The sequence below is a fragment of the Prionailurus viverrinus genome, chromosome D1 (genome assembly GCF_022837055.1).
Source record: "Prionailurus viverrinus isolate Anna chromosome D1, UM_Priviv_1.0, whole genome shotgun sequence".
Taxonomy (NCBI): domain Eukaryota; kingdom Metazoa; phylum Chordata; class Mammalia; order Carnivora; family Felidae; genus Prionailurus; species Prionailurus viverrinus.
This window is the reverse complement of record NC_062570.1, coordinates 110,453,458-110,476,676: the sequence shown is the minus strand read 5'-3', so window position 1 is coordinate 110,476,676 and position 23,219 is coordinate 110,453,458. Positions and strand designations below refer to the sequence as shown.

General features: G+C 58.2%; 1 protein-coding gene across 1 annotated transcript in view; it reads left to right on the top strand.

Annotated features, from left to right (window-relative positions):
- The window catches only part of FADS2 (fatty acid desaturase 2), a 33,230-nt gene extending 12,633 nt beyond the window's left edge, over nucleotides 1–20,597 (top strand). Inside the window, exons 5-12 of the mRNA XM_047877624.1 lie at nucleotides 3,266–3,391; nucleotides 11,230–11,290; nucleotides 11,689–11,765; nucleotides 17,267–17,364; nucleotides 17,616–17,712; nucleotides 17,962–18,041; nucleotides 18,427–18,552; nucleotides 18,806–20,597. Of these exons, the coding sequence (XP_047733580.1) occupies nucleotides 3,266–3,391; nucleotides 11,230–11,290; nucleotides 11,689–11,765; nucleotides 17,267–17,364; nucleotides 17,616–17,712; nucleotides 17,962–18,041; nucleotides 18,427–18,552; nucleotides 18,806–18,857 (717 nt within the window). The 3' untranslated portion in view covers nucleotides 18,858–20,597. The remainder of the gene's footprint in view (nucleotides 1–3,265; nucleotides 3,392–11,229; nucleotides 11,291–11,688; nucleotides 11,766–17,266; nucleotides 17,365–17,615; nucleotides 17,713–17,961; nucleotides 18,042–18,426; nucleotides 18,553–18,805) is intronic.
- The last annotated feature ends 2,622 nt before the right edge of the window (nucleotides 20,598–23,219 follow it).

Below are 23,219 nucleotides of genomic sequence, written 5' to 3'. Positions count from 1 at the left end.
AGGGCCCCCTCTCCTTCAGCCCTGTCACTTCCAGTGGACAAGAGTTCTGAGCCATCACGCCTCTGTCGAAAACCCTTTATTTGTTATTTAAAAAAAAAAAATTTTTTTATAATGTTTATTTTTGAGTGACAGAGCGTGAGCAGGGGACGGGCAGAGAGAGAGGGAGAGACAGAGTCCGAAGCAGGCTCCGGGCTCTGAGCTGTTGGCACAGAGCCCGACACGGGGCTCGAACTCACGGACCGTGAGATCATGAGCTGAGCTGAAGTCAGACACTCAGCCGACTGAGCCACCCAGGCACCCCTGTTTAAAACCCTTTAATCGGTACTCTGCATCTGGAGATGGAAACCAGAAAACCGGCAGCCTTTTCAGTACATCATCTCGGGCCACCAGGACTAGGGTTAAGGCGAGGGAGGCACTTGCCTCGTGCACACAATTTCGGGGGACACCAAAAGACTCAGTAATCGACATTTGAATATGTTTTTTAAAAAAACGAAATTAATGCAAAAAACTTGCCCGTGAACAAAATAGCAGCATTTTAAAGAAAGGCCAGGGCTGTGCTGAGCCATATTGGAACCTGAGACAAAAGGGAGGAAAGATCTGGGGCGGCACCTGGGTGGCTCAAGTCGGCTAAGCGTCTGACTCTTGATTTTGGCTCAGGTCATGATCTCACGGTCCATGAGTTCGAGCCCCACGTCGGGCTCTGTGCTGATGGCTCGGAGCCGGGGGCCTGCTTCAAGTTCTGTGTCTCCCTCTCTCTCTGCCCCTCCCCTGCTCGTGCTCTGTCTCCCTGTCTCTCTCTCTCAAAACTAAATCAACATTTAAAAAAATGAAAAATAAAGGGGCGCCTGGGTGGCTCAGTCGGTTGGGTGGCCGACTACAGCTCATGTCATGATCTCGCGGTCTGTGACTTCGAGCCCCACACCATGCTCTATGCTGAGAGCTCAGAGCCTGGAGCCTGCTTCCGATTCTGTGTCTCCTTCTCTCTCTGCCCCTTCCCTGCTTGCTCTCTGGTCTCTCTCCTTCTCAAAAATAATAAACGTTAAAAAAATAATAATAAATTAAAAAAATAAAAAATGAAAAAAAAAGAAGAAAGTGAGGCGAACCAAAAGTAGATTCAGAAACTCTTGTTGATGCATTTGCTTGCTTCATTACAGCCAGGGGTACACGTTTTTCCTTTTCCCTCAGGCTCTGATATAGCTCGACCCCGGGATTACTGGCGGCGATCCTGGGTCTCCGACTCAACCAAAGGGCTTTTGGCTTCTGGAGCAGTCCACACCACCCCTTCCCCGACCCTCAAGGCCTGCCCCCAGCCTCCTCCCTCTGTCTGGAAAGCACCTGTCACTCACTCTGCCAGGCCCCCTCCTGCCCAGCCTGCAGAGCGAGCCAGTCCCCTCCTCCTGCAGGTTTGCTTCTCTTCCTGGGCCCCATCTCAGTGTGCTAGGGTGCCTTCCTCTCCTTCCCTAGTCAGGGGCTTGCCTCTGGATCGCTCTGCCTAGTGAAGAATGGAAAAGAATCACAGCAGGGGAACAGCAAGATCAGACAACATTTTGTCTCTGATCTGCCCAGAGAGTGAGATAGCTCTCGGGCAGTCGGTCACTGAGTCATCCCCGGTGGCGGTGGCGGGGGAGGGGGGGGCGGTTTCGCAGTTCAGCCTTCTTTCTTTCACTTATTCATTCAGCAAACATCGCTGGGTTGGTGTATCCTGAACATCATGGCTTGCTCCTCAATTTCTTTGTGCCAGAGACTTTTCCATATGACCTTCCCCAGGAGTTGGGTTCCTTCCTTCTGGCTGGAAAGGCGAATGTGTCATCTGATTATCTGATTTCCCAGTCCTCTGAACTCTCACTCACTGTCATTTTTTTTTTTTTTTTTTTTTTTTTTTTGGCTCTGATGGGTTTTGAGACTCACCTGCTCACAGGTCTCCACAAAGGCTACAGCTGCGGGTGGCTGTGCCAGCCCATGGCTCTTAGTGTCCAGAGGTCGTGTGTGTGCCAAAAGTATCTTCCAAGTAAAATATTTGTTTTAGCAATGAGGCCTTTTTGCAGATGGCCGGACCCTTGGCCAAAGAGTTGATTGATCCAGAAGTAGTTCACCAGTAAAGAGACAATCATCAGGAAGGTCTTAATTTCCTTTTGTGGGCCACAGGGCAACTTTGGGGGATGGGCATGTCTCCAAAGTGTGGCAAGAGCTGGAGTTGGTGAGCCAGAACTTTCTGACCTTGCAGGACATCCTTACATAATGCTTCTTGTCTCCTAGAATCATGGTTTTATATTTACATGTTAGAACTGGGAAGCTATTACCTGTTCCTGTTAGGGGTCATTTCTTAAATTCTCCTCCTGGCCTCCCGGGTGTGACCTCACCCCTCGGTACAGCAGCCTATCCGGCTGTCGGGTTGCCTCTTGCCGACGGCTTATGGTACGTGCTCAGATTTATGCAACCGTCGTTTGGGGGAGCATCTTCATCACTCCCAAAAGAAACCTCAAAGCTCATGGCCACCCCCCTTCCAACCCCCTCATCCCTCCCTCCCATCCCCAACCCCAGCCCTAGGCGACCACGGCTCCTTCTATGTCTAGATTCTCTATTCCAGACATTTCATATAAATGGAATCACGTACGTGGTCTTTTGTGTCTGCCTTCACCCACTTACCATGACGTTCTCAAGGCTCCCCCGCGTTGCAGCAGATATCCGTGCCTCACACCTTTTTATGGCATGGCCAAACGGTATCCCATCATGCGGATCAACTACGTTTTATTTATCCAGCCATCAGGCTGACGGACATTGGGTTGTTTCCACTTTTGGGTTCTTTTGAATAACGGGAACATCGGTGTCCAATTTTGTGTGGCCGTGTTTTCATTTCTCTTGGGTACCTGCCTCGGAGCGGGATCCCGGGCCAAAGAGTAGAGACCACTTCTTACCGTCTCCTGAAACAGAAGTGTTTCTCCTTGTGGAACGTGGCATGTGGGGGACATACAGAGGATGCGGGGGCGGGGGGGAGGCTCACACCTGGTGCTGGTAGAGTCCAGAGGCCACCCCACACCTGCCAAGGCGCCCGCCTAGCACTAGCTGTCTTCGCCCGCCATCGCTGAAGGCCGCCCAGCGCTCTGGACTTAGTACCGGCAGGACTGCATTCTGATGTTTGGGGGGCGGGGGGTGCCCAAGGCCCCGTGTATGATGGTGAAGTCAACCCTGAGCACTGGCGGTCCTAAGAACTGGTCCCCCCCCCCCCGCCAGACAACTGTGCCACTCACCCCGTCTTCCCCCACAGGGTGCCTCCGCCAACTGGTGGAACCATCGTCACTTCCAGCATCACGCCAAGCCCAACATCTTCCACAAGGATCCGGATGTGAACATGCTGCATGTGTTCGTCCTGGGCGAATGGCAGCCCGTTGAGGTACGATGAAGTGTCAGTGTTGACGTGGGAAGTGTTTGGCCCGAGGGGGAACCAGGGAAGGAATCCTGCGGGTTGAATAGTCATCCAAACGCATCTGCATCTAATGCGTACGTGGAAACCTTTCCTGAATCACTCAAGCTGGAATTTCTGTGGCGTGGCCTCACGTACAAATAACAGATCAGCTCCTTATCGGTGTTAGAGGCTTCTCTCCCTCCTGTGGGCTGGGGGAGAATGCTTCCTGGCTTGTTTCTTCCTGGGGGCAAGGGAAACCTGATTCCGGTTTCGCAGGGAGGCACAGTCCCAGGGCTCAGGCGCGGTCCCCCAAGACCAGCTCAGGAAGTCTTATTTGGAGAGTCAGTCCTCGATGCTGGGAGGGACCTTGGCCAACCTGCTTCACCATAGGTGACAAAGTGAGGCTCAGCGGAAGGAGGGGGTGTGTTCAGGATCACATGGGTTAGTGGCTAGTCTGGGACGAGGCCCCAGATCTGACAGCCAGGTCCTTTTCCTTCCACGCTACCACACTGCCTTATTTTTATATTCGTTCCTTTTTTTTTATTATAAATCTAGAACTTACCCATTACAAGCATTTAAGTAGTACAGAAATACACCAAATGACAAAGCGAATCTCCTGTTACCTCCATTGTCCCCCTTTGCCCCAAAGATCTTACCCCTGAGGGTGACCACTAATGACAACATAGCATATAGATTCTTCCAGATTTCTTTTTTAGAAACCAAGATTAAAACTTAGACATTCTTGGGGCCCCTGGGTGGCTCCGTCGATTAAGTGTCTGACTCTTGATATCGGCTCAGATCCTGATCTCATAGTCATAGGATCGAGCCCCAAGTTGGGCTCCGTGCTGACAGTGTAGAGCCTGCTTGGGATTCTCTCTCCCTCTTTCCCTCTGCCCCTCCCCCACTCGTACTCCCTGGCATGCGTTCCCTCTCTCTCTCTCTCTCCCTCTCTCTCTCTCTCTTGTTCTTTCACTCTCAAAAATAAACTTTAGGGGTGCCTGGGTGGCTCGGCCTGTTAAACATCCAACTTCGGCTCAGGTCATGATCTCACAGTTCGTGGGTTTGAGCCCCATGTCGGGCTCTGTGCTGACAGCTTGGAGCCTGGAGCCTGCTTTGGATTCTGTGTCTCCCTCTCTTTCTGCCCCTCCGCTGCTCACACTCTGTCTCTCTGTCTCTCTCTCTCTCTCTCAAAAATAAATAAATGTCTAAAATAATAAGAAAGAAAGAAAGAAAGAAAGAAAGAAAGAAACTTAAAAAGAAAATGACAAAGTAAACAACCTTAGACATTCTATCCTGCCCCTTGCCACCTTACCAAACATGGACCCCTTTCTGGGAGTCCCAAGTGCATCAGCCTTCGCCGGGGCCTGGCCAGTGCTCTGGTGTATTTCTATACCATAACATAACCCATGCCATTTTATAAGACAGGAAAATACATTGCCAATTCTCAACTTCTCTTCTCTAGGGTTTAATTCACCAAAAAAAAAAAAAAAAAAAAAAATCTACATATGCTTTTGCTGTTTGTAAATATGGTGGTGAGATGAGTTTAGGAGATTTTTTCGTTGCTCTTGTACAGCTCGTAAGCGTCACGCTGCCGTGCACAGAGTAGGGACTCCGTAAGCATTTGTCAAGAGAGGCGCATCAAGGAAGGAGAGGGGCCTGGGAGTCCCAGCGGTGCTGTGGTGTTCCCGACGATATTGGCATCCAAGCCTTGGAGCATGGAAGGGAGAGAGCCTGTTCCTCCAGTTCTGGCTCTCACCCTGTCTTTCCCATTTCAGTTCCACCCAAGAGAACATCTGAGCAGAAACATGGGTTTTCCGTGGCATGGTCAGTGCAGAGGAAATTAGCCAAAGTTCAGTGCTTTGGAAGCGAGGAGCCTCTCTGGCCAGGCAGGGATTATATTCTCTGCCGAAGCACAAGCTTGCCCTGTTTCTTCTAGGAAACAGTTTGCTAGCTTTGATGTGAGGTGTCCGGATAGTGGGGCCGACGAACCTGGGGCCTCGATGAGTGAGGACAAAGGCTTCCCTTTCTCCCTGAGGCTTCGTGCGGTAGAGTCGTCGGCTGTCCTGCCAGATGCTCTCTGTGTCCCTAACAACACAAATCCAGTCTCACCAGCTCTGCTGGCAGGAAGCCTTCTTTCCTCTCCGTGTGGTGGCCAGGGAAACCTCTTTCAACATCTCGTCTCCGTAGACACTTCTGGAACGCCAGCTTTGGGGCAGGTGCTGGGGAGGGAAGGTTCGGGGATCTGGTTATCGGATGGCCGGTAGCATTTGAGAGACCACAGCCGGGGCCACGGGGGCTCTGTGGAAATCCTCTGCTTTGACCCACGTGTCGAGGGAAAGGCCAGATGTCTGCAGGACCCTGCTGCCCTGGAAGGGACCCTGGTGACCATGGGTCTGATGACATTGTCTCAGGCCGGGCCCACATACCACACCCCCCACACACCCCAGGGCCAGCCACCTGGCCCCAGATGGCCAGGTCTCAAGGTCTCTCTCTCTTTTTTTTTTTTTTAACGTTTATTCCTTTATTTTGAGAGAGAGGAAGTGGGGGAGGGGCAGAGAGAGAATCCCAAGCAGGCTCTGAGAACTCACGACCTCACAAACCGTGAGATCATGACCTGAGCCAAAAATCGAGTCAGAAGCTTAATCCACTGAGCCACCCAGGCGCCCCCAGGCCTTGGGATCTTGAGAAAGCCTCTGGCCTCCAGAGCAAGGAGGCCGGGGCTCTTATCTCCAGGCCCCGATAAACAGACCAGCTCCAAAGGGCTGCCCGGCACGCAGAAGGGTGAGCAGGGTGGGCCTCTTAGTTATCTGCCTCCTGGTCTTCTTTATGACTTTCAGGAGGATTTTGTTCGTTTTATGTACCAAGATATATTCATTTCTTCCCTTCCTGCAGATTCCTTTCATTTCTTTTATGCTTTGCAAGTTCTTCAAAAAAAAAAAAAAAAAAGATTTTAAGTAATCTCTACACCCCATGTGGGGTTTGAACTCACAACCGCAAAATCAAGAGTCGCACACTTTACCGACCGAGCCGGGCAGGCGCCCCAAGAAAGTTCTTCGTACATATTATTTTCAGCGTCTTAGGGCTTCACTTTGAATTATTTAACTTTGGCCGAAGAGGCTGTGGGTAAGGCTGGCGTCCTCCCTCCGCAGTTGTCTGGAGTCAGCCCGTTTTTTCTAGCACCACCCTTGTCAGCGCGCAAGGCCCTTCCCATGTGGCGACGACGGAGCGGGGTAAGGGGGGCTCCCCCAAGCCCTGCGCCTGGGCTGGGCTGTCTGGCCTCAGGCAGGACACCGTCTGCACGACTTGGGCGGCCCTCCATCCACCCTAGGCCCTTGATAACTTACCGTAAGCTCGTTAGCGGACTGACGTTCCGTTCCTGGGAAGAATTGACGTCCTTGTACTCGATCTTTCCATCCAGCAGTAAGGCGTCTTTCTCCAACTGCTCAAGCCTCTTTTTATTTCTCGTAGACTTTTCTTTATACGTCTCATGGGTGGTTCTTGTTCAATTTCATGCTGGATATTTTCCATTTTTGTTATTGGGGTTTCGCCAGGGTTCAGGGAAGCTGTTGATATTTGATTGTCATCTTAGGTCCAGCTGGTTGTCCACTCAGTCCTCTTTGGGGTTTTGGGGGGGTTTTTTGTTTTTGTTTGTTTTTTTTTTTTTTTGGCTTTTTAAAAAATGTTTATTTCTTTATTTTGAGGGAGAGAACAGGGGAAGGGCAGAGAGAGAGGGAGAGAGAATCCCGAGCGGACTCTGCGCCGTCGTCCGCAGACCCCAACGTGGCGTCGGGGGGGGGGGGGGGCGGGGGGTTGGATCCCACAAAGCGTGAGATCATGACCTGAGCCGAAATCAAATGTCGGACGCATAACTGACTGAGCCACCGTGGCGCCCCCCTCAGGCCTCTTTGTGATTTGAGTTATTTCAGCTGATTGTTCTGAGTTTCCTGGGTAGACAATTCTATCCTTGAAAATAATGAAGATTTACTCTTTCTAATAGCTCCACACTCTTGTTTCTGGTTTGGGTTTTCTGACATTACTGGAACTTCCAGAATAGAGTTAAATAGCGGTGATGTCAGGGGCAGCCTTCGCTCAGCCATTTATCTATCTGTCGTATCCCAAGGGGAACGGTGGAGCCATTATCCCCGTGGCGCTGTAGGAGGGCTTTCAGAAGCCATGAGTGTGCCTCCCCACCCGACATCCTTTTCTGCCCATCTGGGACGGGGATGCTCTCCCTGCCCCGCCGCCTGTCTGCACCTGCCCCTCCAGGGAGACCTTTGTGAACGGGCCGAGTAACCAGCCCTCCCTTGGAACAACCACGGCCCTCCTCTCGGGGCCCACGGACCAGGGTCTTGCCATGCTGTGCATGCCCGGCGTGGCCACGTAGTTCATTTCTCTCTGTGAGTTTGCAGGTTCCCAGAGGCGGGGACTGGGCTTGGCGACAGCTCCCCTCCCCCAACCCTGAACGGACAAGGAAGGCCCTTGTTGTTCCTCAGACATTTTGTTCCAAAGCTGAAAAGTCCCCCGCACACGCCCCTGGCACGCACTCAGCCTGTAAGCCAAGCCTGGCCCGTGGTCTGCGGAGGGGCTGGGCACAGGACGGTCAGCCCAGCCTGGGCAAAGCGGTAGGGACCTCCGGGAAGCCAGGCCACCAGAGCTGGCAGGGCTCCCCCTGCCCCTGCTTTTGTCCCCTAGGAGCCTCAGCTCGGGAATGCGTCAAAGGGAGCCCTGTGTGTGCCACCGTTTTGTCCTCTAGACCACAGGAGGCCACCTGGCCTGAGTGAAAGCACCCTCTGTCTTCTCTGCGTCTCACTTATGACAGCCCTGCCACCTGAGCTTTCTCCCTCCGTGTGACAAGGACTCTCCTGGAGGAGAGGAGGTGTGGGGGTCCTCCAGGCCCCGCACCCACTATGGGGGGGGGGTTGCGGAGAGCAGACTCTGACTGAGTCGTGCGCCTAGCGTCGGCCGAACACGGCATGCGACATATCGCTTAATCTTTGCTTAACCACGAGGCAGGAGCCCTCATCGTGGCCATTTCACGGATGGAAGAGCTAAGGCCAAGAGACCTGAAATAACTCGCTCGAGGTTGTAGCTAGAAAAGGCAGCAGCAGCATCCAAACCCAGGCTGTCCTGCCCCCAGGCCAGCGCTCCTGGGTCCTGCCAGAACCTGCCCAAGGTACCACCTGCTGGACATTAGGAAATGAGCTTGTGGGGCCACCCCAGCTCTCTGATGAGTTGAGATGCAGGGAGCAGGCACCTCCTCCCAGCTTCGTACGTTCTGACGCCCTCTGCCTGCCTCCCCTGAGCCTGGTGCCCTACACGGCTAGATGCTGGCAATGAGCTGAGCCCGCAAGTCAGGCACACATCGCCAGACCGGGCGTGCACTCTGGTTGTCAGAAGGCCAGCCTTACCCTGCCAGACGGCCCTGCCCCTGCTCCAGCTGAGGTCACCGAGATGGGAACGTGCAGTGATGTGCGGTGACGTTTTGTTGTGTCACCGCACGCCACACGTGTAGCTGTGACGACAGTTCATGGTTCCATTCGCGGTCCCGAAGTCCCATTATATCCGCTTCATGTGCTGGTCCCTCAACAGCCCTGGGATGTGCCCATCAGACCCCCCCTCGATGAGTGAGGAGCCCAAAGCTCATGACAGGGCAGGGGAGGGTGTGTGTGAAGCAATTTGCTCAAATACTGAATTGTTTCCGAATCCCGAGCCCCTGCCTCCCTAAGCCTGGGGACCCAGGGTCTGACAGGGAGGCCCACCGCTGCCCAAGGGACGGCCGGGCAGGGGGCCAGGGACCCAGCAGCGCCTGTGGGACAGTCTGCAGCATGGGGGCGGGGCACCCACGGGAGCCAGTGGGAGCTGGGGGAGCGGCAGCCCATGTGATCTCTGTCACTCCCCAGAGGCCACCAGAAAGCGATGAAAACAGTGGCTTGCTACAGAAACGCAACGTCAGCTGAATTCCCTGGTGCCACCCCTAAGTCCTTCTATGGGGACCTTCTGGTCTACCCACCTGGCTGGCCTGGTTTAAGGGTCACTTCCCTAGTGGAGTCTAACTAGCCCGAGAGGGTCCTCCGGGCCTGGGGCCACCTCCTGGGATGACCTCTGGGGCCGAGATGTGATCGGAAGGGCCCCTGTCCAGGGCCAAGAAGCCTGCAGACTCAGGCTGGGCCTGTGGGCCCATTTCCTGGCTTCTAGGAGGAGGTTAGAGCAGGATCCAGCGGCCCCTTCTGTAGGCTCCCTGGAACCCTGGACCACAGCATTCTCCCCCCACCCGTCAACTGGCCGCTGAGGAACCTTCGAAGGCTGCCTCTGAAGCTTCCTTGGCTGGGACCTCTCCGAGGCCAGCCGCAGCCCTGGCCTTAGTGACCGTCTTCGTGTAAATGGCCACACTTTCTGGGGATGAGCGAGACCCTTGCCAAGGCACAGGAGGCCACACGGAACAAAGGGGTCACTTCTAGTGGTGCTTCAGCCAGATGTGTCATGACCAGGGCCCCTGGTGCCAAGACGCCAGTCCTGGGGACAGTCTGGGCTTCCTTCCCACCAGGACCCCTTCTTTCAAGAGTCATGGGCCCTGTCTGTGAGTTTGACGGTCACTTTCCTCTCTCTCACCTGGAGATGGGGGCATTGGATGGCCAATATCCAGGGTCTCGCCATCTGTAATGTGCTCTCCTCTCCTGACTGCAGTAAATAGGAATGATCGCCTTCCTCTGAAGGTGGATGGATCCAGGGAAGGGTGGATGAGGGGCAGTGTCCCAGGGGCCAGCACCTGGCATTTATGCCCATGTTCTCATTGGCTCCTCTTAACGAACAGTGATTTGGGTGCCGAACAGGGCTCAGAGAGACTAAGTGATCTGTGCAGGCCTAAGCCCAGCCTCCCTGTGTGGCCCTTCAGCATCGGCACCAGGAGCAGGGGGCCACTCTCTGAGCATCACCTTATGGTCTCAGTCCCCAAGGAGCGAGGTGGGCTGGTCTCCAGAGGACTGGACCCTAGAATTTAAGGGCTCCAGGGACCCTGTGGGGCAGTGGCTCCCCTACCGGCTCGTGCTCAGCACGGCCGAAGCAGCTATGTGCCCAGGCCCCAGCGTGGCCCTCCTCGTTCGGAGTGTCTGGGCGTCAGGGTGCCCTGCCTGGGACCAGGTGGCTAGGTGTGGCCTCCCTGGCCTGCCGGCACCCTGAACAGAAAAGCATCCTCCTGGGGAAAGTGATTAGCTTTTGAAAATTGCAGGAGGCTCCAGGGAAGGAGCTGCTCCCACCCCGGCGACTGTTAACAATTCCCCTGGCCCTTACCTGGGTTCTCCCGGCTGCGGCGGGCTCTGGGGAGCTCCCCGGGATGCCCCGAGAGCTTTTCTCACCCTCAAAGGGGTGGAGGCTGTCCAAGGAGCTCCCTCTGTGGGTCCCCACGTGAGTCATTCAGTTGCGCACTGGCTCCACAAACATTTGTTTAGGGCTTGCCATGTGGGCTCCGAGTCAGCTTTCTTGGGCCAGATCCCAGCTGGGCCCATTTTCCGTGTGGCCTTGGGCAATGATTTGACCCAGGTGCTCAGAAGCACCAGCCTCCTGGGCTGGCAGAGGCGTGGGCGAGCTCAGGCCTGCAGGGGGTGAAGCTTGGGGTAGGCACCCTCAGCCCGGGCGAACCCGAGGAAACGGTGGCCACTGTTCGCCGGGGCAGCCAGGAGCCCCGAGGGCCAGAGGGGCTCAGCTTTGGGGGCCCAGGGTGCAGACTGACAGGAGAGGGGCGGTGGCCGCCGAGCGGTGGGGGGGGGGGGGGGCACGGGCGGCCGGAGCCTGGGGGTGATGGGTGCTCATGCTCTCTCCCCTCCCCTCAGTACGGCAAGAAGAAGCTGAAATACCTACCTTACAATCACCAGCACGAGTACTTCTTCCTGAGTGAGTGCCGGGGCGCACCCCACAACCACACCCCACAAGGGCCATCTATCCGCTCTCGCCCGACACCCCTTCGGACCCAGAAATCGCCCCCAAGCCTGTTAGAGCAGGAGGGGCCCCGGCAGTAAACGGCATCCCCAGCAGACGGCGCCTGGCCCGTGATAGGGATGGGGCACAGACCCAGGGTCCCGCACTCGGGGGCGGGGGTGGGGGGGGTGGGGAGGGTCCCAGACGGAAGGGAGGGCGGGGTGGGGGTGGGGCGCGTCTGCTCCACCTCTGCTCCTCGGGCACAGGTCGCCACCTCTGCCTGTGAGCTGCAGGGCTGGGCCCCCCATTCAGGGCTCGGCCCGACTCCCGCCCCCGGACCGTCCAGGCTCTGAGCACCTCTGTTCTCCCCGCAGTCGGGCCACCACTGCTCATCCCTGTGTACTTCCAGTACCAGATCATCATGACCATGATCGCACGCAGAGACTGGGTGGTGAGTCAAGGGGTACAGCTGGCCAAGGGTGTGGGGGGCACACAGGGGCAGGTGGGCCCAGGGGCCTGCCCTGTCCCCCCTCGGGAGGGGGGGCTGTCTTGTCACTCTCAGGAAAGAACCTCCTTTGAGGCTCCCAGGAACCGAGGAGACCACAACGCCCCAGCCTCACACATTTCCCCCCTACACACACACACACACACACACACACAGTGGGGGCAGTGGGAGGCCACCGCCTTTGCAGAGCTCCCTCGGAAAGTTCCCAAAGGCGACGTGATGAGAGCCAGACTCGGGCCACCTGTCCACCGCTCCGGCCACTGCCTCCCGTGCAGGCCCCGAGACCCCGTGAGCCAGGGCACACCATGCTCCGCGTGGTGAACGGAGAGCCGCCGGGCGCTGGCTCAGATGACAGGTGCATCCGGTTGCTACGGCCGCACAAGAAAGGAGCACAGACTGAGTGGCAGCTGTGTCCCACCACAGAGGGGCCTCTCTCGCAGTTCTGGGGGCTAGCAGCCAGAGGTGGGGTGTTGGGGATGTAGATCCTTCCGAGGGCTGTTAGGGAGGACCTGGTCCCGGCCAGTCTCCTTGGCCTGTGGACAGCCGGGTCCCCTGTGGGTGTCTCTCATCGTCTTCCCTGTATGCACCTGTATCTGTGTCCAGATTCCCCTTGGCGAAGAACGCCGGTCACAGTGAATGAGGGCCCACCCTGTGGACCCCAGCTTAGCTGATGGCATTTGCAGCGACCCTAGCTCCAGACAAGCTCGCGGGAGGCCCTGGGAGCAGGGTTTCAACGTACGCATTTTAGGGGGACACAATCCAGCCTGTCACATCGGGCTTGGCAGAATCTCCAGATTCTGCGTCCAGAGAGAGCCGTCCAGCGCGGCCCACGCCCCGGCCGTTGGCTTTACGTAGACGTGCAGGTGTGATTCTATGTACAAGGTTGATAGAATGACCCAGATGGAGCCATCCCCACTGGCAGAGCCTTGACTGTGGCAGAGTATGGCTCCCTGGGACTGGGACGGGGCGGGGCCCCTGCCCGAGGCCAAGTGGAGGCGCACGTAGGTATTGCTGGTCTTTTTTTTTTTTTTTTTAACCCAGTTTCATAAATGAGAATATTGAGACTCTGAGAGTTTGGGACTTGCCCAGGGTGACACCAAGCGGCAGGGGGGGGGGGGGGGGTCTGGCACTAGAACCAAGGCCCTGTGCGCTCCCCTTACATCAGCCCCCAGTCTCTCTCAAATACTACCTCCTGTTTCTATGGCATTTGAACGGCTTCCGAGTACTTTGCCTTAACCTCTCTCGTTGAAATTGTGGGACAGGGGCCATGCCTGTTGATTCTGCTAAGGTCCAGGGCTGGGACCCAGGAGGCGTTGGGGTGGTCCGGGAGGCAGTAGATTCTGGAAGTCTCTGCCAGCCCTGTGTTGGCAGAACCTGTACCGCCCGCTTCTGGGACATGATATTTTTCCGGAAGCGAGCGTTTCATCAGTACTTACCGTGTTCCAGGAACAGTTCAGCGCGGCCACCTACATTATGTTGTTTTACCCTGGTTTATGAGTTAAATGGCACAGGCTGGAGGATTGGAGCTTCTGGGTCAGTTAAACCGTGGGAATTTGAACCCACACCTCCCACCTGTGGAAACTGCTGTTTCCCCTGGGGACCCGGGCTCTGGAAGGGATCACACAGCTGAAAAGGAACTTGAGCCCTGCCGTGTGGGGTTTCGCGGTGCTGCTGGAGGTATTTTTTTTTTTTAAGTTTATTTGTTTATTTTGAGAGAGGGGCAGGGGAGGGGCAGAGAGAGAGAGAGAGAATCCCAAGCAGGCTGGGTGCTGTCAGCACAGAGCCTGATGCGGGGCCTGAACTCACCAACCATGAGATCATGACCTGAGCTGAAATCAAGAGTCAGACACTTAACCAACTGAGCCACCCAGGCACCCCAGCTGCTGGGGGTATTTTAACCAGCTTTCATGGCAGATGACTCCTGCCTGAATATTTCCTTTTTTTTTTTTTTTAACCGTCCTTGTTCCCCAAGGGATAAAGTACTTGATAAGGACAGCAGGAAAGGAAATGAGGCTACGTACCTCAATGGGATCAGGTGGCAGAACCAGGGGAATATGATAGGACCCCTCAGGGCCCTGCCCTTGACCCTGCTGGGGAGTCAGGTTCAAGCTGGGTGAGAGGGACCGGCCTCCAGCCTCGGGCTCCTTCTACGAAACAGAAACTGACTGCGGTCAGGTCCGGTGCTGGGGATTCAGGGCAGTTAAGATCCAGGGCCACGCCTGGGGTCCATGACGGCACAGGGCATGGGACAGACTTGTGTCCTGCAGGGGCTTGGGGCAGTGGCTTGGGGCAGTGGTCCGCCGCAGGAGCGGTTCTGCCGGGCCAGCTGGCAATATCTGGAGACATCTTTGGTGGTCACAACTCGGGGGAGACAGTGCGACTGGCATCTGGTGGGCATCTAGCCGGGGACGCTGCTAAACGTCCTGTCACGCACGGGACAGACAGGCCCCCGCGGTGGAGAGTTAGCCCCAAAGGCGGTCGGTCGTGTAGAGGATGAGAAATCCTGGCCTGGAGGGGAGGGCTTGAGACACTGTCAGTCAGAGCTTCAAGGAGAGAGGTGTTTACTCTCCGGCAATGTTGCCCGTCACCATATCCTGGAGGTTCTGGGTCCGACGCCACGAGCCACTCTCTCCTGAGATTCTCTCCGTCCGCGTCCGCGTCCTACCTCTGCTGGTTCTCCTCCCCGTGCTTCCCTGCCCCTGACACCAGTGGTCCTGTGGTCATGTGTCCCTCTGCACAAAAAGAAAGAAGCACGCACCTCATTCATATACATGTACTTTTTTTTTTTTTTAATTTTTAAAAAGTGTTTATTCATTTTTGAGAGACAGACAACGCGCTAGTCGGGGAGGGGCCGAGGGAGAGGGAGACGCAGACTCCGAAGCAGGCCCCAGGCTCCGAGCTGTCAGCACAGAGCCCCACGCGGGGCCCGAACCCACGAACCGCGAGATCATGACCTGAGCCGAAGTCGGACGCTTAACAGACTGAGCCGCCCAGGCAGCCCCAATACACACATACTTTCTACTGTACCACGAACACACACAAGAGATGAAAATGAACGTGATGGAAAAGTTGGAGCAGAACCCGGAATGCTCGCTTCTCCCACCGCCTTCAAGACCCCTCGCCGGATCCCAAGGTCGTGCCCTCCTGGCCTCCCAGCTGCTCCCCTCTGCCTTTCCTGCTCAGTCGATGGCACCAGTGCAGGGACCAGCCGGGATTCCTCACGACCAACCAGTCCTCAGATGCACCTGCCTCCACCTCCTAAATCGTTCTGGAATCTGTATCTCCTCCTTGGGACTGGGGGCCCTGCTTCGAGTCTCCATCATTTCCTGTCTCAGCTACCGAAATAACCTAATCCCTCCATCTCCAGTTGGCAGGGATCTATTTTAAGATTCAAATGGGACTGTGTTCTTCCGATGTGGAAACCTCTCAGGAGTTTTCTGTTGCCCGAGAGGTAGAAGTCAGTGTCCCAAGGCAGACGGGACCTGGTGGTGTCTCCCGCCCCCACGGCGAGCACTTGGGCTGTAGCACATGGGACGTAAGATCTGCATATAAACCCAGCCCCTGCCCCCCGCTCACCTCCCCACCCCCGCGCACCCCACCATCTCTCCTGTCTGGGCTTTTTTTTTTTTTGTATTGTCGTCTTTCTGCAAATGTCTCCTACAGTTCTTTGCTTGACTGCCCTCTGGTTTGTCCCAGCCCAGCTCGGGCACCTGCCTCCTAAGGAAGGCCTTTCCTAAATCCGAGGATCGTGTCAGGACCCCACCCAGTGCTCCCCATTGCTTCTGTCACCTTCCATCCAGACGCGGGGCTCGTGAAGGACCTCCTTTTGCTCCTAGCACCCAACTCAGCCTCTGATAGAGAGGAGGCATTCAAGGAGGAGCCTAGCCGGACTGGGTGGCTCAGTCGGTTGAGCATTTGGCTTCAGCTCAGGGCATGATCTGGCGGTTCGTGAGTTCGAGTCCCGCGTCGGGCTCTGGGCTGACAGCTCAGAGCCCGGAGCCTGCTTCCGATTCTGTGTCTCCCTCTCTCTCTGCCCCTGCCCTGCTTGCACTCTGTCTCTCTCAAAAATAAACATTACAACGACAACGACAATAGTCAGACATAGGATGAGTTGGCCAAGCAGACAGGGGGAGAAGGAGCCTCCAGGTGGGTGCAGCCTGGACGCAGACCCTGGGCCGGGTCGAGAGACTGGCTGCATGAGGAGGCCAGGTCGGTGGGCAGGCATGTGAAGGGCCCATGCGCCCTACCCAGAGGCTAAGGTTTATCCTTTATCTAGTGGGGGACGGGGCGAGCGGTGGCTTTGGGGGTGGCAGTGTCATGACCCAAGTTGCGTGTTAGGAAGATCTCCATGGTGACAATGTGCAGGGACTAGATTGGAGTCGTTCAGAGCTTATACTTGGACGCTTCACTTACTGTTGTAATACGTGGTCAACCCACGTCCAACCTCGGCGGGAGGTTCTCTCCCTGTCCCGCAGATGAGGACACAGAGGCACAGCTGGACGAGTCACCCACAGCTATACAGAGCCAATGGTGGAGATGGGACTCACACAGGCAGCCCCACTTAGAGGCCACGCTGAGTCTCTGGAGAGGAAAAGTGATGGGGGAGAGCGAACCGTGCAAAGGCCCTGGGGCGGGAATAAGCTGGGTCAGGGTGGCTGGAGAGAGAGTGGTCCCTGATCCTGCAGAGCTCTGCGGGAGAGACAGGTTCTGCTCGGGGCTGAGAAGGTGGCTCTGGTTGCCATGGTGCACGAGGAGAAGCAGGAGACCGATGGGAGGCATGCGGACTCGGGTCGGGTTGCAGCGAGGCAGTGGAGAGAGAGGGACCCGTTCCACAGAGCGCCTACCCGTGGGGCTGCCGTGGAGGGTAGAGCAGTGGGGACAGCCGAGGGAGGCACTTGCCCGGTGAGAGAAGACAAGCAAGCTTGCGATGCTGTTGTCACCTTGGCGAGGGGCAGGCCGGGAGAGGGGACAGGAGGAGAATCAAGTGTGTGGAGAGGACCAGCAGAGTCAGAGGCTGCTGGGAGGGCCTTTACGTGGAGGACGGACGGTGTCGCTGGCCTTTGTCCTGCAAGGAAGGAGATCCCGGGTCCCAATGGGAGGACACGGCTGAAGGGCAGCTGTGGGGGGCATTATATGCACCTTCAGAATCCCCAGGACCAGAAAGGGGCTGTTCCTTGGCTGGCGTCTCCTGCTCCCCGCCCTGTTTCTTTCCCTGAAGCAAAGCACCCAGGCCCCTCCTGCTACACACACATTCAGCATTTCCCTGGAAACAAAAACGGCCACAAGCCCTGTGCGAGCAAGCATCGCATCCTCCGCAGGCCTGGTGCCCCACGTCCTGAGGCCACCTTTGCCTAGTGCGGCGCATGAGGGGCTGTGGGCACACGTGTGATCAGGATGCGGCGCCCGGGAGGACGGCTGTCCCACATCTAATCTCGTTCTCTGTGCAGGACTTGGCCTGGGCCGTCAGCTATTATGCTCGCTTCTTGCTCACCTACAGCCCTTTCTATGGCATCCTGGGGGCCGTCCTTTTCCTCAACTTCATCAGGTACCTGAGCTTGGCCTTGACAGGGCTTCGACACGGGGGGGCCCCGTGCGGAAGGGCTCAGAGCTCCCCACTTCCTGCCCTGGGCCCCACGACGTGGCGCCTCGGCAAGGGCTGTGGCTCACCCCCCGCCCCCGCCCCCGCCCCTGCCCCGGGCCGTCTGTGGCTAGGGGAGAGGCTCTGTTCCTGCCATGGCTGGGCCCCACGGGCAGCAAGACTCCGTGGCTCCTGCGCTGAGCCGGACTGTCTTCCAGGTTCCTGGAGAGCCACTGGTTTGTGTGGGTCACGCAGATGAACCACATCGTCATGGAGATCGACTGCGAGCCTTACCGTGACTGGTTCAGCAGCCAGGTGAGGGCAGCGGAGCTGGTCACTGGGGCCCCACGGCGTGTGCGGGTCCATTTCCCGGCCTCCAGAACTTGGCTGCCCCGTGCACCCGGTGGGACCTCCCTGGGGCTGCCTGTGGCCTCCCACTGGGAGGGCTGAGGTCTCTAGGCAGGGCCGTGCGAGAGGGAGAGGGAGAGGTGGGCCTCGGGGGGAAGGAGGTGAAGCCCTCATTCTCCCTTCCGCTCCTGGCCTCTCGCCCCCTCCCCTCTGCAGCTGGCTGCCACCTGCAACGTGGAACAGTCCTTGTTCAATGACTGGTTCAGCGGGCACCTCAACTTCCAGATCGAGCACCAGTGAGCGCGGGCGGGCAGGCGGGCCGGCGGGGAAGGTGGGTGGCACAGGGAGGAGGCCACCAGCCCCATTCGGGCTCGGGCAGCACCTCGGGGCGACCTCTCTCCCTCACCCTGGCCAGGCTCCCTCCAGAGCACCGAGCTCTGCAGCTGAGGTCAGGGAGGGGCTCACTCTGCACCGGGGACGGCCACCCCTCACGTGTGGCCCAAGCTTTGTGATTCGAGAGCTTGTACCGGCGGCCTCCCTCCATCCTGTAAGCCTACAGGGCAGGGGGATCGATCCCTTTGCTGACAGGGGAGCTGAGGCCCAGCTGGGCCCCACCGCCCGAGTGCCGGCTCCTCTGGGGGCACAGCGGGAGAGCCCTCACCCTGGCCCTGCTCCCCCCAGCCTCTTCCCCACCATGCCCCGGCACAACTTCCACAAGGTGGCCCCGCTGGTGAAGTCTCTGTGCGCCAAGCACGGCATTAAGTACCAGGAGAAGCCACTGCTGAGGGCCCTGCAGGACATCATCAGGTAAGGGGGGAGGCCACGGGTGCTGGGGCCCAGGGCCAAGACCAGCTGTTGACAGCTGGGGACTGACAACAGCAAGGGGGCCGCGCCCTGCCAGAGCGGGCGTCCCCACCAGGCCACCTCCCTTACTAGGGATGGCCTGGCTTCTCTCTGGGCTGGCTGAGGACCTTCCCTTTGTCCTTCCTGGGTGGGGGGAGGGGGTGGGGGTGGGGGACCCCGCCCCTCCTGGGCCCTGACTGTCCCCTCCTCCTCCCAGGTCCCTGAAGAAGTCCGGGCAGCTGTGGCTGGACGCGTACCTCCACAAATGAAGCCTTTGGGGCGCCCACGGGGAAGGGGGAGCAGGTGGGAGTGCTGGCCACGGGGTGGGGGGGGTGGGCTTTTGTTCCGAGGGGTGTCCGCGAGGCCGGGGTACACGCTGGCCACAGACCCCATTTTTGGTCTTTCTCTCGTTTTCCCTCCCCCCTTTCCCTTCACTTCTCGCCCTCATGGGGCTGCCCTCTTGTCAGGCAGCCCCTCCCCCTCGCCTCCCCGCCCCCAACCCCAGGAGCAGAGAGAGGTGCTCCGTCCCAGCCCCCACCTCCTGCCCCTAAACTTCTGTCGGGCCAGAGGTCCACAGACGCGGCCCGCGACACACCCGCCTCCCCAGCCTTGCTGCCTGGCCTCTGGGCCTCACGCCTCCTTTTCTGCCTCAGATGCTCTTGGGGTCCGTGGGGCGGGGTCCTCGCTAGGCGCCATGCTCTCCCCGGCCCTGCAGGCCCCGCGCCTGTGTCCTCCTCGTTCCCGTCTCCCGCCCAGCCCACGCTGGGACCACCGGTGCTCGGGGCCTCCCTGCCGGTGCCACCTCTCTCCGGATGTCCAGGGTCCTGGCCCGCCTCTCGACTGCCTTTGCCTGAGCAGCGCAGCCAGCTCAGACCCCCCGGGGCCCCGGGAAGTGTCCTCGCCCCTCCGGTGCCCTCTGACCCAGGGCTTGTGCTGTTCCACCCGACGTCTTCCCAGCCGCACGGCCTGTGACCTCGGGTCCCAGGGGGCGGTCCTGAAGGTGGGCTCAGCGGAGGCCGGTGGCCAGGTCAGGCAGGTCCTGTCAGGTCCCAGGAGCATCAGCCTTGCGCCCCGCCCACCCTCTTCCGGGCTGGGAGACCTAAGATTCTGGAGCTATCGACCCCTTCTCCAAAGTGCTCCCTCACCTGCCAGGCAGCTCCAGCCAGTCTCTCCGCTTGGCCAAGTGGCCTCGGGCCTTTCCAGCTGCAGGAGGGTGCCCGAGGGAGGCCTCACGCAGCCCCTCCCCCGAGTTGGGGCTGCCAGTGTGGACATGCTCACACTGTCTTCCACTCTCCCATCTTCTGGTGTTTTTAACCTTTTGTTATACGGTACATTCTGACAGGCGGGTGGCAGCAGGGCTGGGCCTTGTGACAACTTTTACCACCTGCCCCTCACCGCCTCCCCAGGCCCCGCAGTCGGCTGAGCCGGGCTCACTCACTCAGCCCACGGTGGCCCTGACTGCGGGGGGCTGCTGGGGCCGCTGCTGTCGTCGAGGGGGCAGTGGGGGCACAGAGGGAGGCAGTCCCGGAGGAGGTGACCCTGAGCAGCTGGGCGGGGGTGGGGGGGTGCGGGGGGGACTGGGAGGGAGGTCTAATGAGGGCCGAGTAAACACTGCAACTAGGCGTTTGGGGCTGGAGGCCAGGTGGCCGAGGGGATGGGAAGTGAGAGGGAGGAGGCCTCCGGCCTGGGGCATTCGGAAATCTAACCCACTAACCAGTATTTAGCGTCAGGGGAGGGGAGCGGAAGCAAGCTTAAAGTGGGGGCCTTTGGGGGAAGGCCGTAGTCCCCCAGCTCTGGCCAGCCAGGGGGGGACCAGCCTCTAGTGTGACAAACCTCCGGCTTGCCATGGCAGCGTGGGTCCGAGGCCCCCCCCACTGAGAACGCGAGGCCCAAGGAGCTGTCCCTCCCCCAGAGACAGAATGGACCCATAGGGAACTGATCTTAATTTTTACCATGTTGTTTCCCTGCTCCCCCTACATTTTTTGGAAATAAAAGTAATTTTATTCTCACTTTCTTGATCAGCGGATGACTTTATGAGCGTTAATGCTGGGCAGGGTGTTGGGATTGGAGGAAGGGGCTTTGCAATCAGGGTCCGGGGCACCAGGGAGGAGGCTCGTGCTGACACAGGCGGCCTTTTTCCTGTCCCCTCCCCAACTGCAGTCACCCCACCTCCGCCCCCTGCTGCCTCTGTTCTGGAGAGAACTTCTCTCCCCTCCCCTTAAGTGCATTCACACAAACCCAACTCCAGACGTGGCCACCGGAGCCACAGGAGGCTTTCTGGAAGGTCTCTGGAGGGCAGCAAGGAGGAGCAGCCCGAGGCCACCTTCCTGCCATCCCCTTCTCTGTCCCCAGTTTATCCTCAGACCAGCTGTCTGCCCACAACCTCACCAGTCAACTGGCTTCTGCCAGACTCCCTTCTCCCCATTTCCTGGTCGGTGCACAGAGCCCCGGGGGCAAAGAAACTCTCAGAAGGGGCTTTGGAAAGTCCCGGAGACCTACGCTTCCATCTTGTGGCCCGTGCCGTGGCTCGTTGGGTCCCCACAACCTGGGGAGACAGCCATGCCATCTCAGTCCAGGGCCACCAGCTCAGAGGCAATGGCAGAGACTGAGTCCCACGCCTGGGAAAAGTCCAAAGGGATGTGCCAGGGACCCTTGCTCAGTTTCCCTCCCATGCTGCTCCCCCGCTTCTGGGTGGGCTCAGTTGGCAGGTCAAGCCAGGTGTGCCAGGAAAGGGCCAGGAAGTTCAGCACAGCCAGCACCTCAGGGGGCTCCCCATTTAGCCTTGCATCTCCTAGCAGGGCTGGGGAGGGCTCCAGAGTAGACCCTCATCCCACTCTTGCTTTCCCCGACTTCAGTATAGCCAGCAGTGACAGCCAGGTGTCCCGAGTGGGGTGTGTGTATGTCCCCAGTGGGTGCAGGGACACTGCAGTAGGACCCAGAAGGAGGCCTGAGCCAGGAGGCAGAGACCCACCGAGTGGCCTTGGGGGAGTCCTTTGCCCCTATTCTCTGGGCCACATTTGTCTATTGAAGGCACCGGGCTACAGTGATCTGACCTGCGAGCCCTTGCCCTGGCCCTTCTGGGAGACCCTTTAGAGGCTCTTGAGGCTGAAAGACCTTGAGGAACACACTTCCCATCCCTCTCACCTGGGCCTGTGTTCCACCTCCTGCCTAGGCTGGGTGTGGTCCCCTGTGTCCCAGGTGGCCCTGCCACCCCACCGGCTGGAAGCCCGGGGTTCATCACCTGTGACAGCCTGGCTCCTGGGGAAGGGGAGAGTGGTGGTGGGGTGGGAGTGGGGGGCGGCTGATGGGCTAGGTGGACGCTGGGGCTATGAGGGCACCCGCTAAACCTCGGCTCAGGTCAGTGGGCATGTGGAGCTTCTCTGTGACTCCTTCCCACCACACCGTCCTTGACCTGAAGTATTACCCTTGGGGCAAGAAGCTGGGGACGCCCATACCTGCTCTCTGCCTAATTGCTTCTCCTGTCCCCGGACCTGGCAGAGAGAATCATGGGGGTCGGATCCCCACCCCCTGCCAAAGTCATGACACCCTCACATTCAAGGCCCTGAGTGATGATAAGACTGGAAGCTTCCATTCACAGGTAAGGCTGGGACGGGAAGGGAAGGGCCTGGCCTGAGGCCACTTGGTGGCAACAGCTGGGTCCCTGCTCCTCGCCCAGCACTCTGCCTGGGCATCTTCTTCGCTTCCTTGAGGGAAAGGCTGTCTCCCAGAACAAGGCACCTCCCCACCCCCCCTGACACACACACCATGTCAAATGCCAGTCCGCTCCCGAGAGGCCAGGCAGCTGTCTAGGGGGGACAGCAGGCCGAGTCCTTGCGGAGAGGAGAGCACACTCCCAGCAAGGTGGCCACCCTGGTGAAAAGTATCAGTTTGCTGGGTGGCCCGGGCACGTGCAGGGTGCCAGGCCCCGGAGGAAGGGTCAGCAGAGCAGCCCGGCCTGTGTGTGCTCCTCGAGCCCCAGGGGTGGTCAGTGCCCTGGCAAGTTCCTTAGGCCTCTGGTGGGACCCTCAGAAACCCTCCTGGCCCACTGGGAGGAGAGAGGAGGCCTTTGGTGACAAGGGGCAGGGCAGAGGCGGCAGCCCTGGGCCCGGATGGCCCTTGGGAGCCATCGGCCACTGCTCATGAGACACAGTGCTTTGGACCAATCGGGACTCCTCAGCTGTCCCAGCCACACCATCCCCAGAGAGGTGTGCCCCTCTGGACAGGACATCTCAAAGAATCCTTGTTCTGACAGCTGACACGCGGAAATGATAGGCTGTGGACCCCAGGAGTGCCCACAACCACTTGCGAAGAAACTGAAGCCCCTGGGGAGCCTGGGTGGCTCAGTCAGTTAAGCATCCCAGTTAAGCGTCAAGTTCAGGTTACGATCTTGCAGTTCGTGAGTTCAAGCCCCACATCAGGCTCTGTGCTGACAGCTCAGAGCCTGGAGCCTGCTTCGGATTCTGTCTCTCTCTCTCTCTCTCTGCCCCTCCCCTGCCTCTCTCAAAAATAAACAAACATTAAAAAAAAAAATTCTTTTTTTTTTTAGATAAGAGACTGAGGCCCGGAGAGGTCTGGAGACCTGGGGCTCTTTTGGCCGCATCTGACATTTCTAACCAAACTGGCCCAAGCAT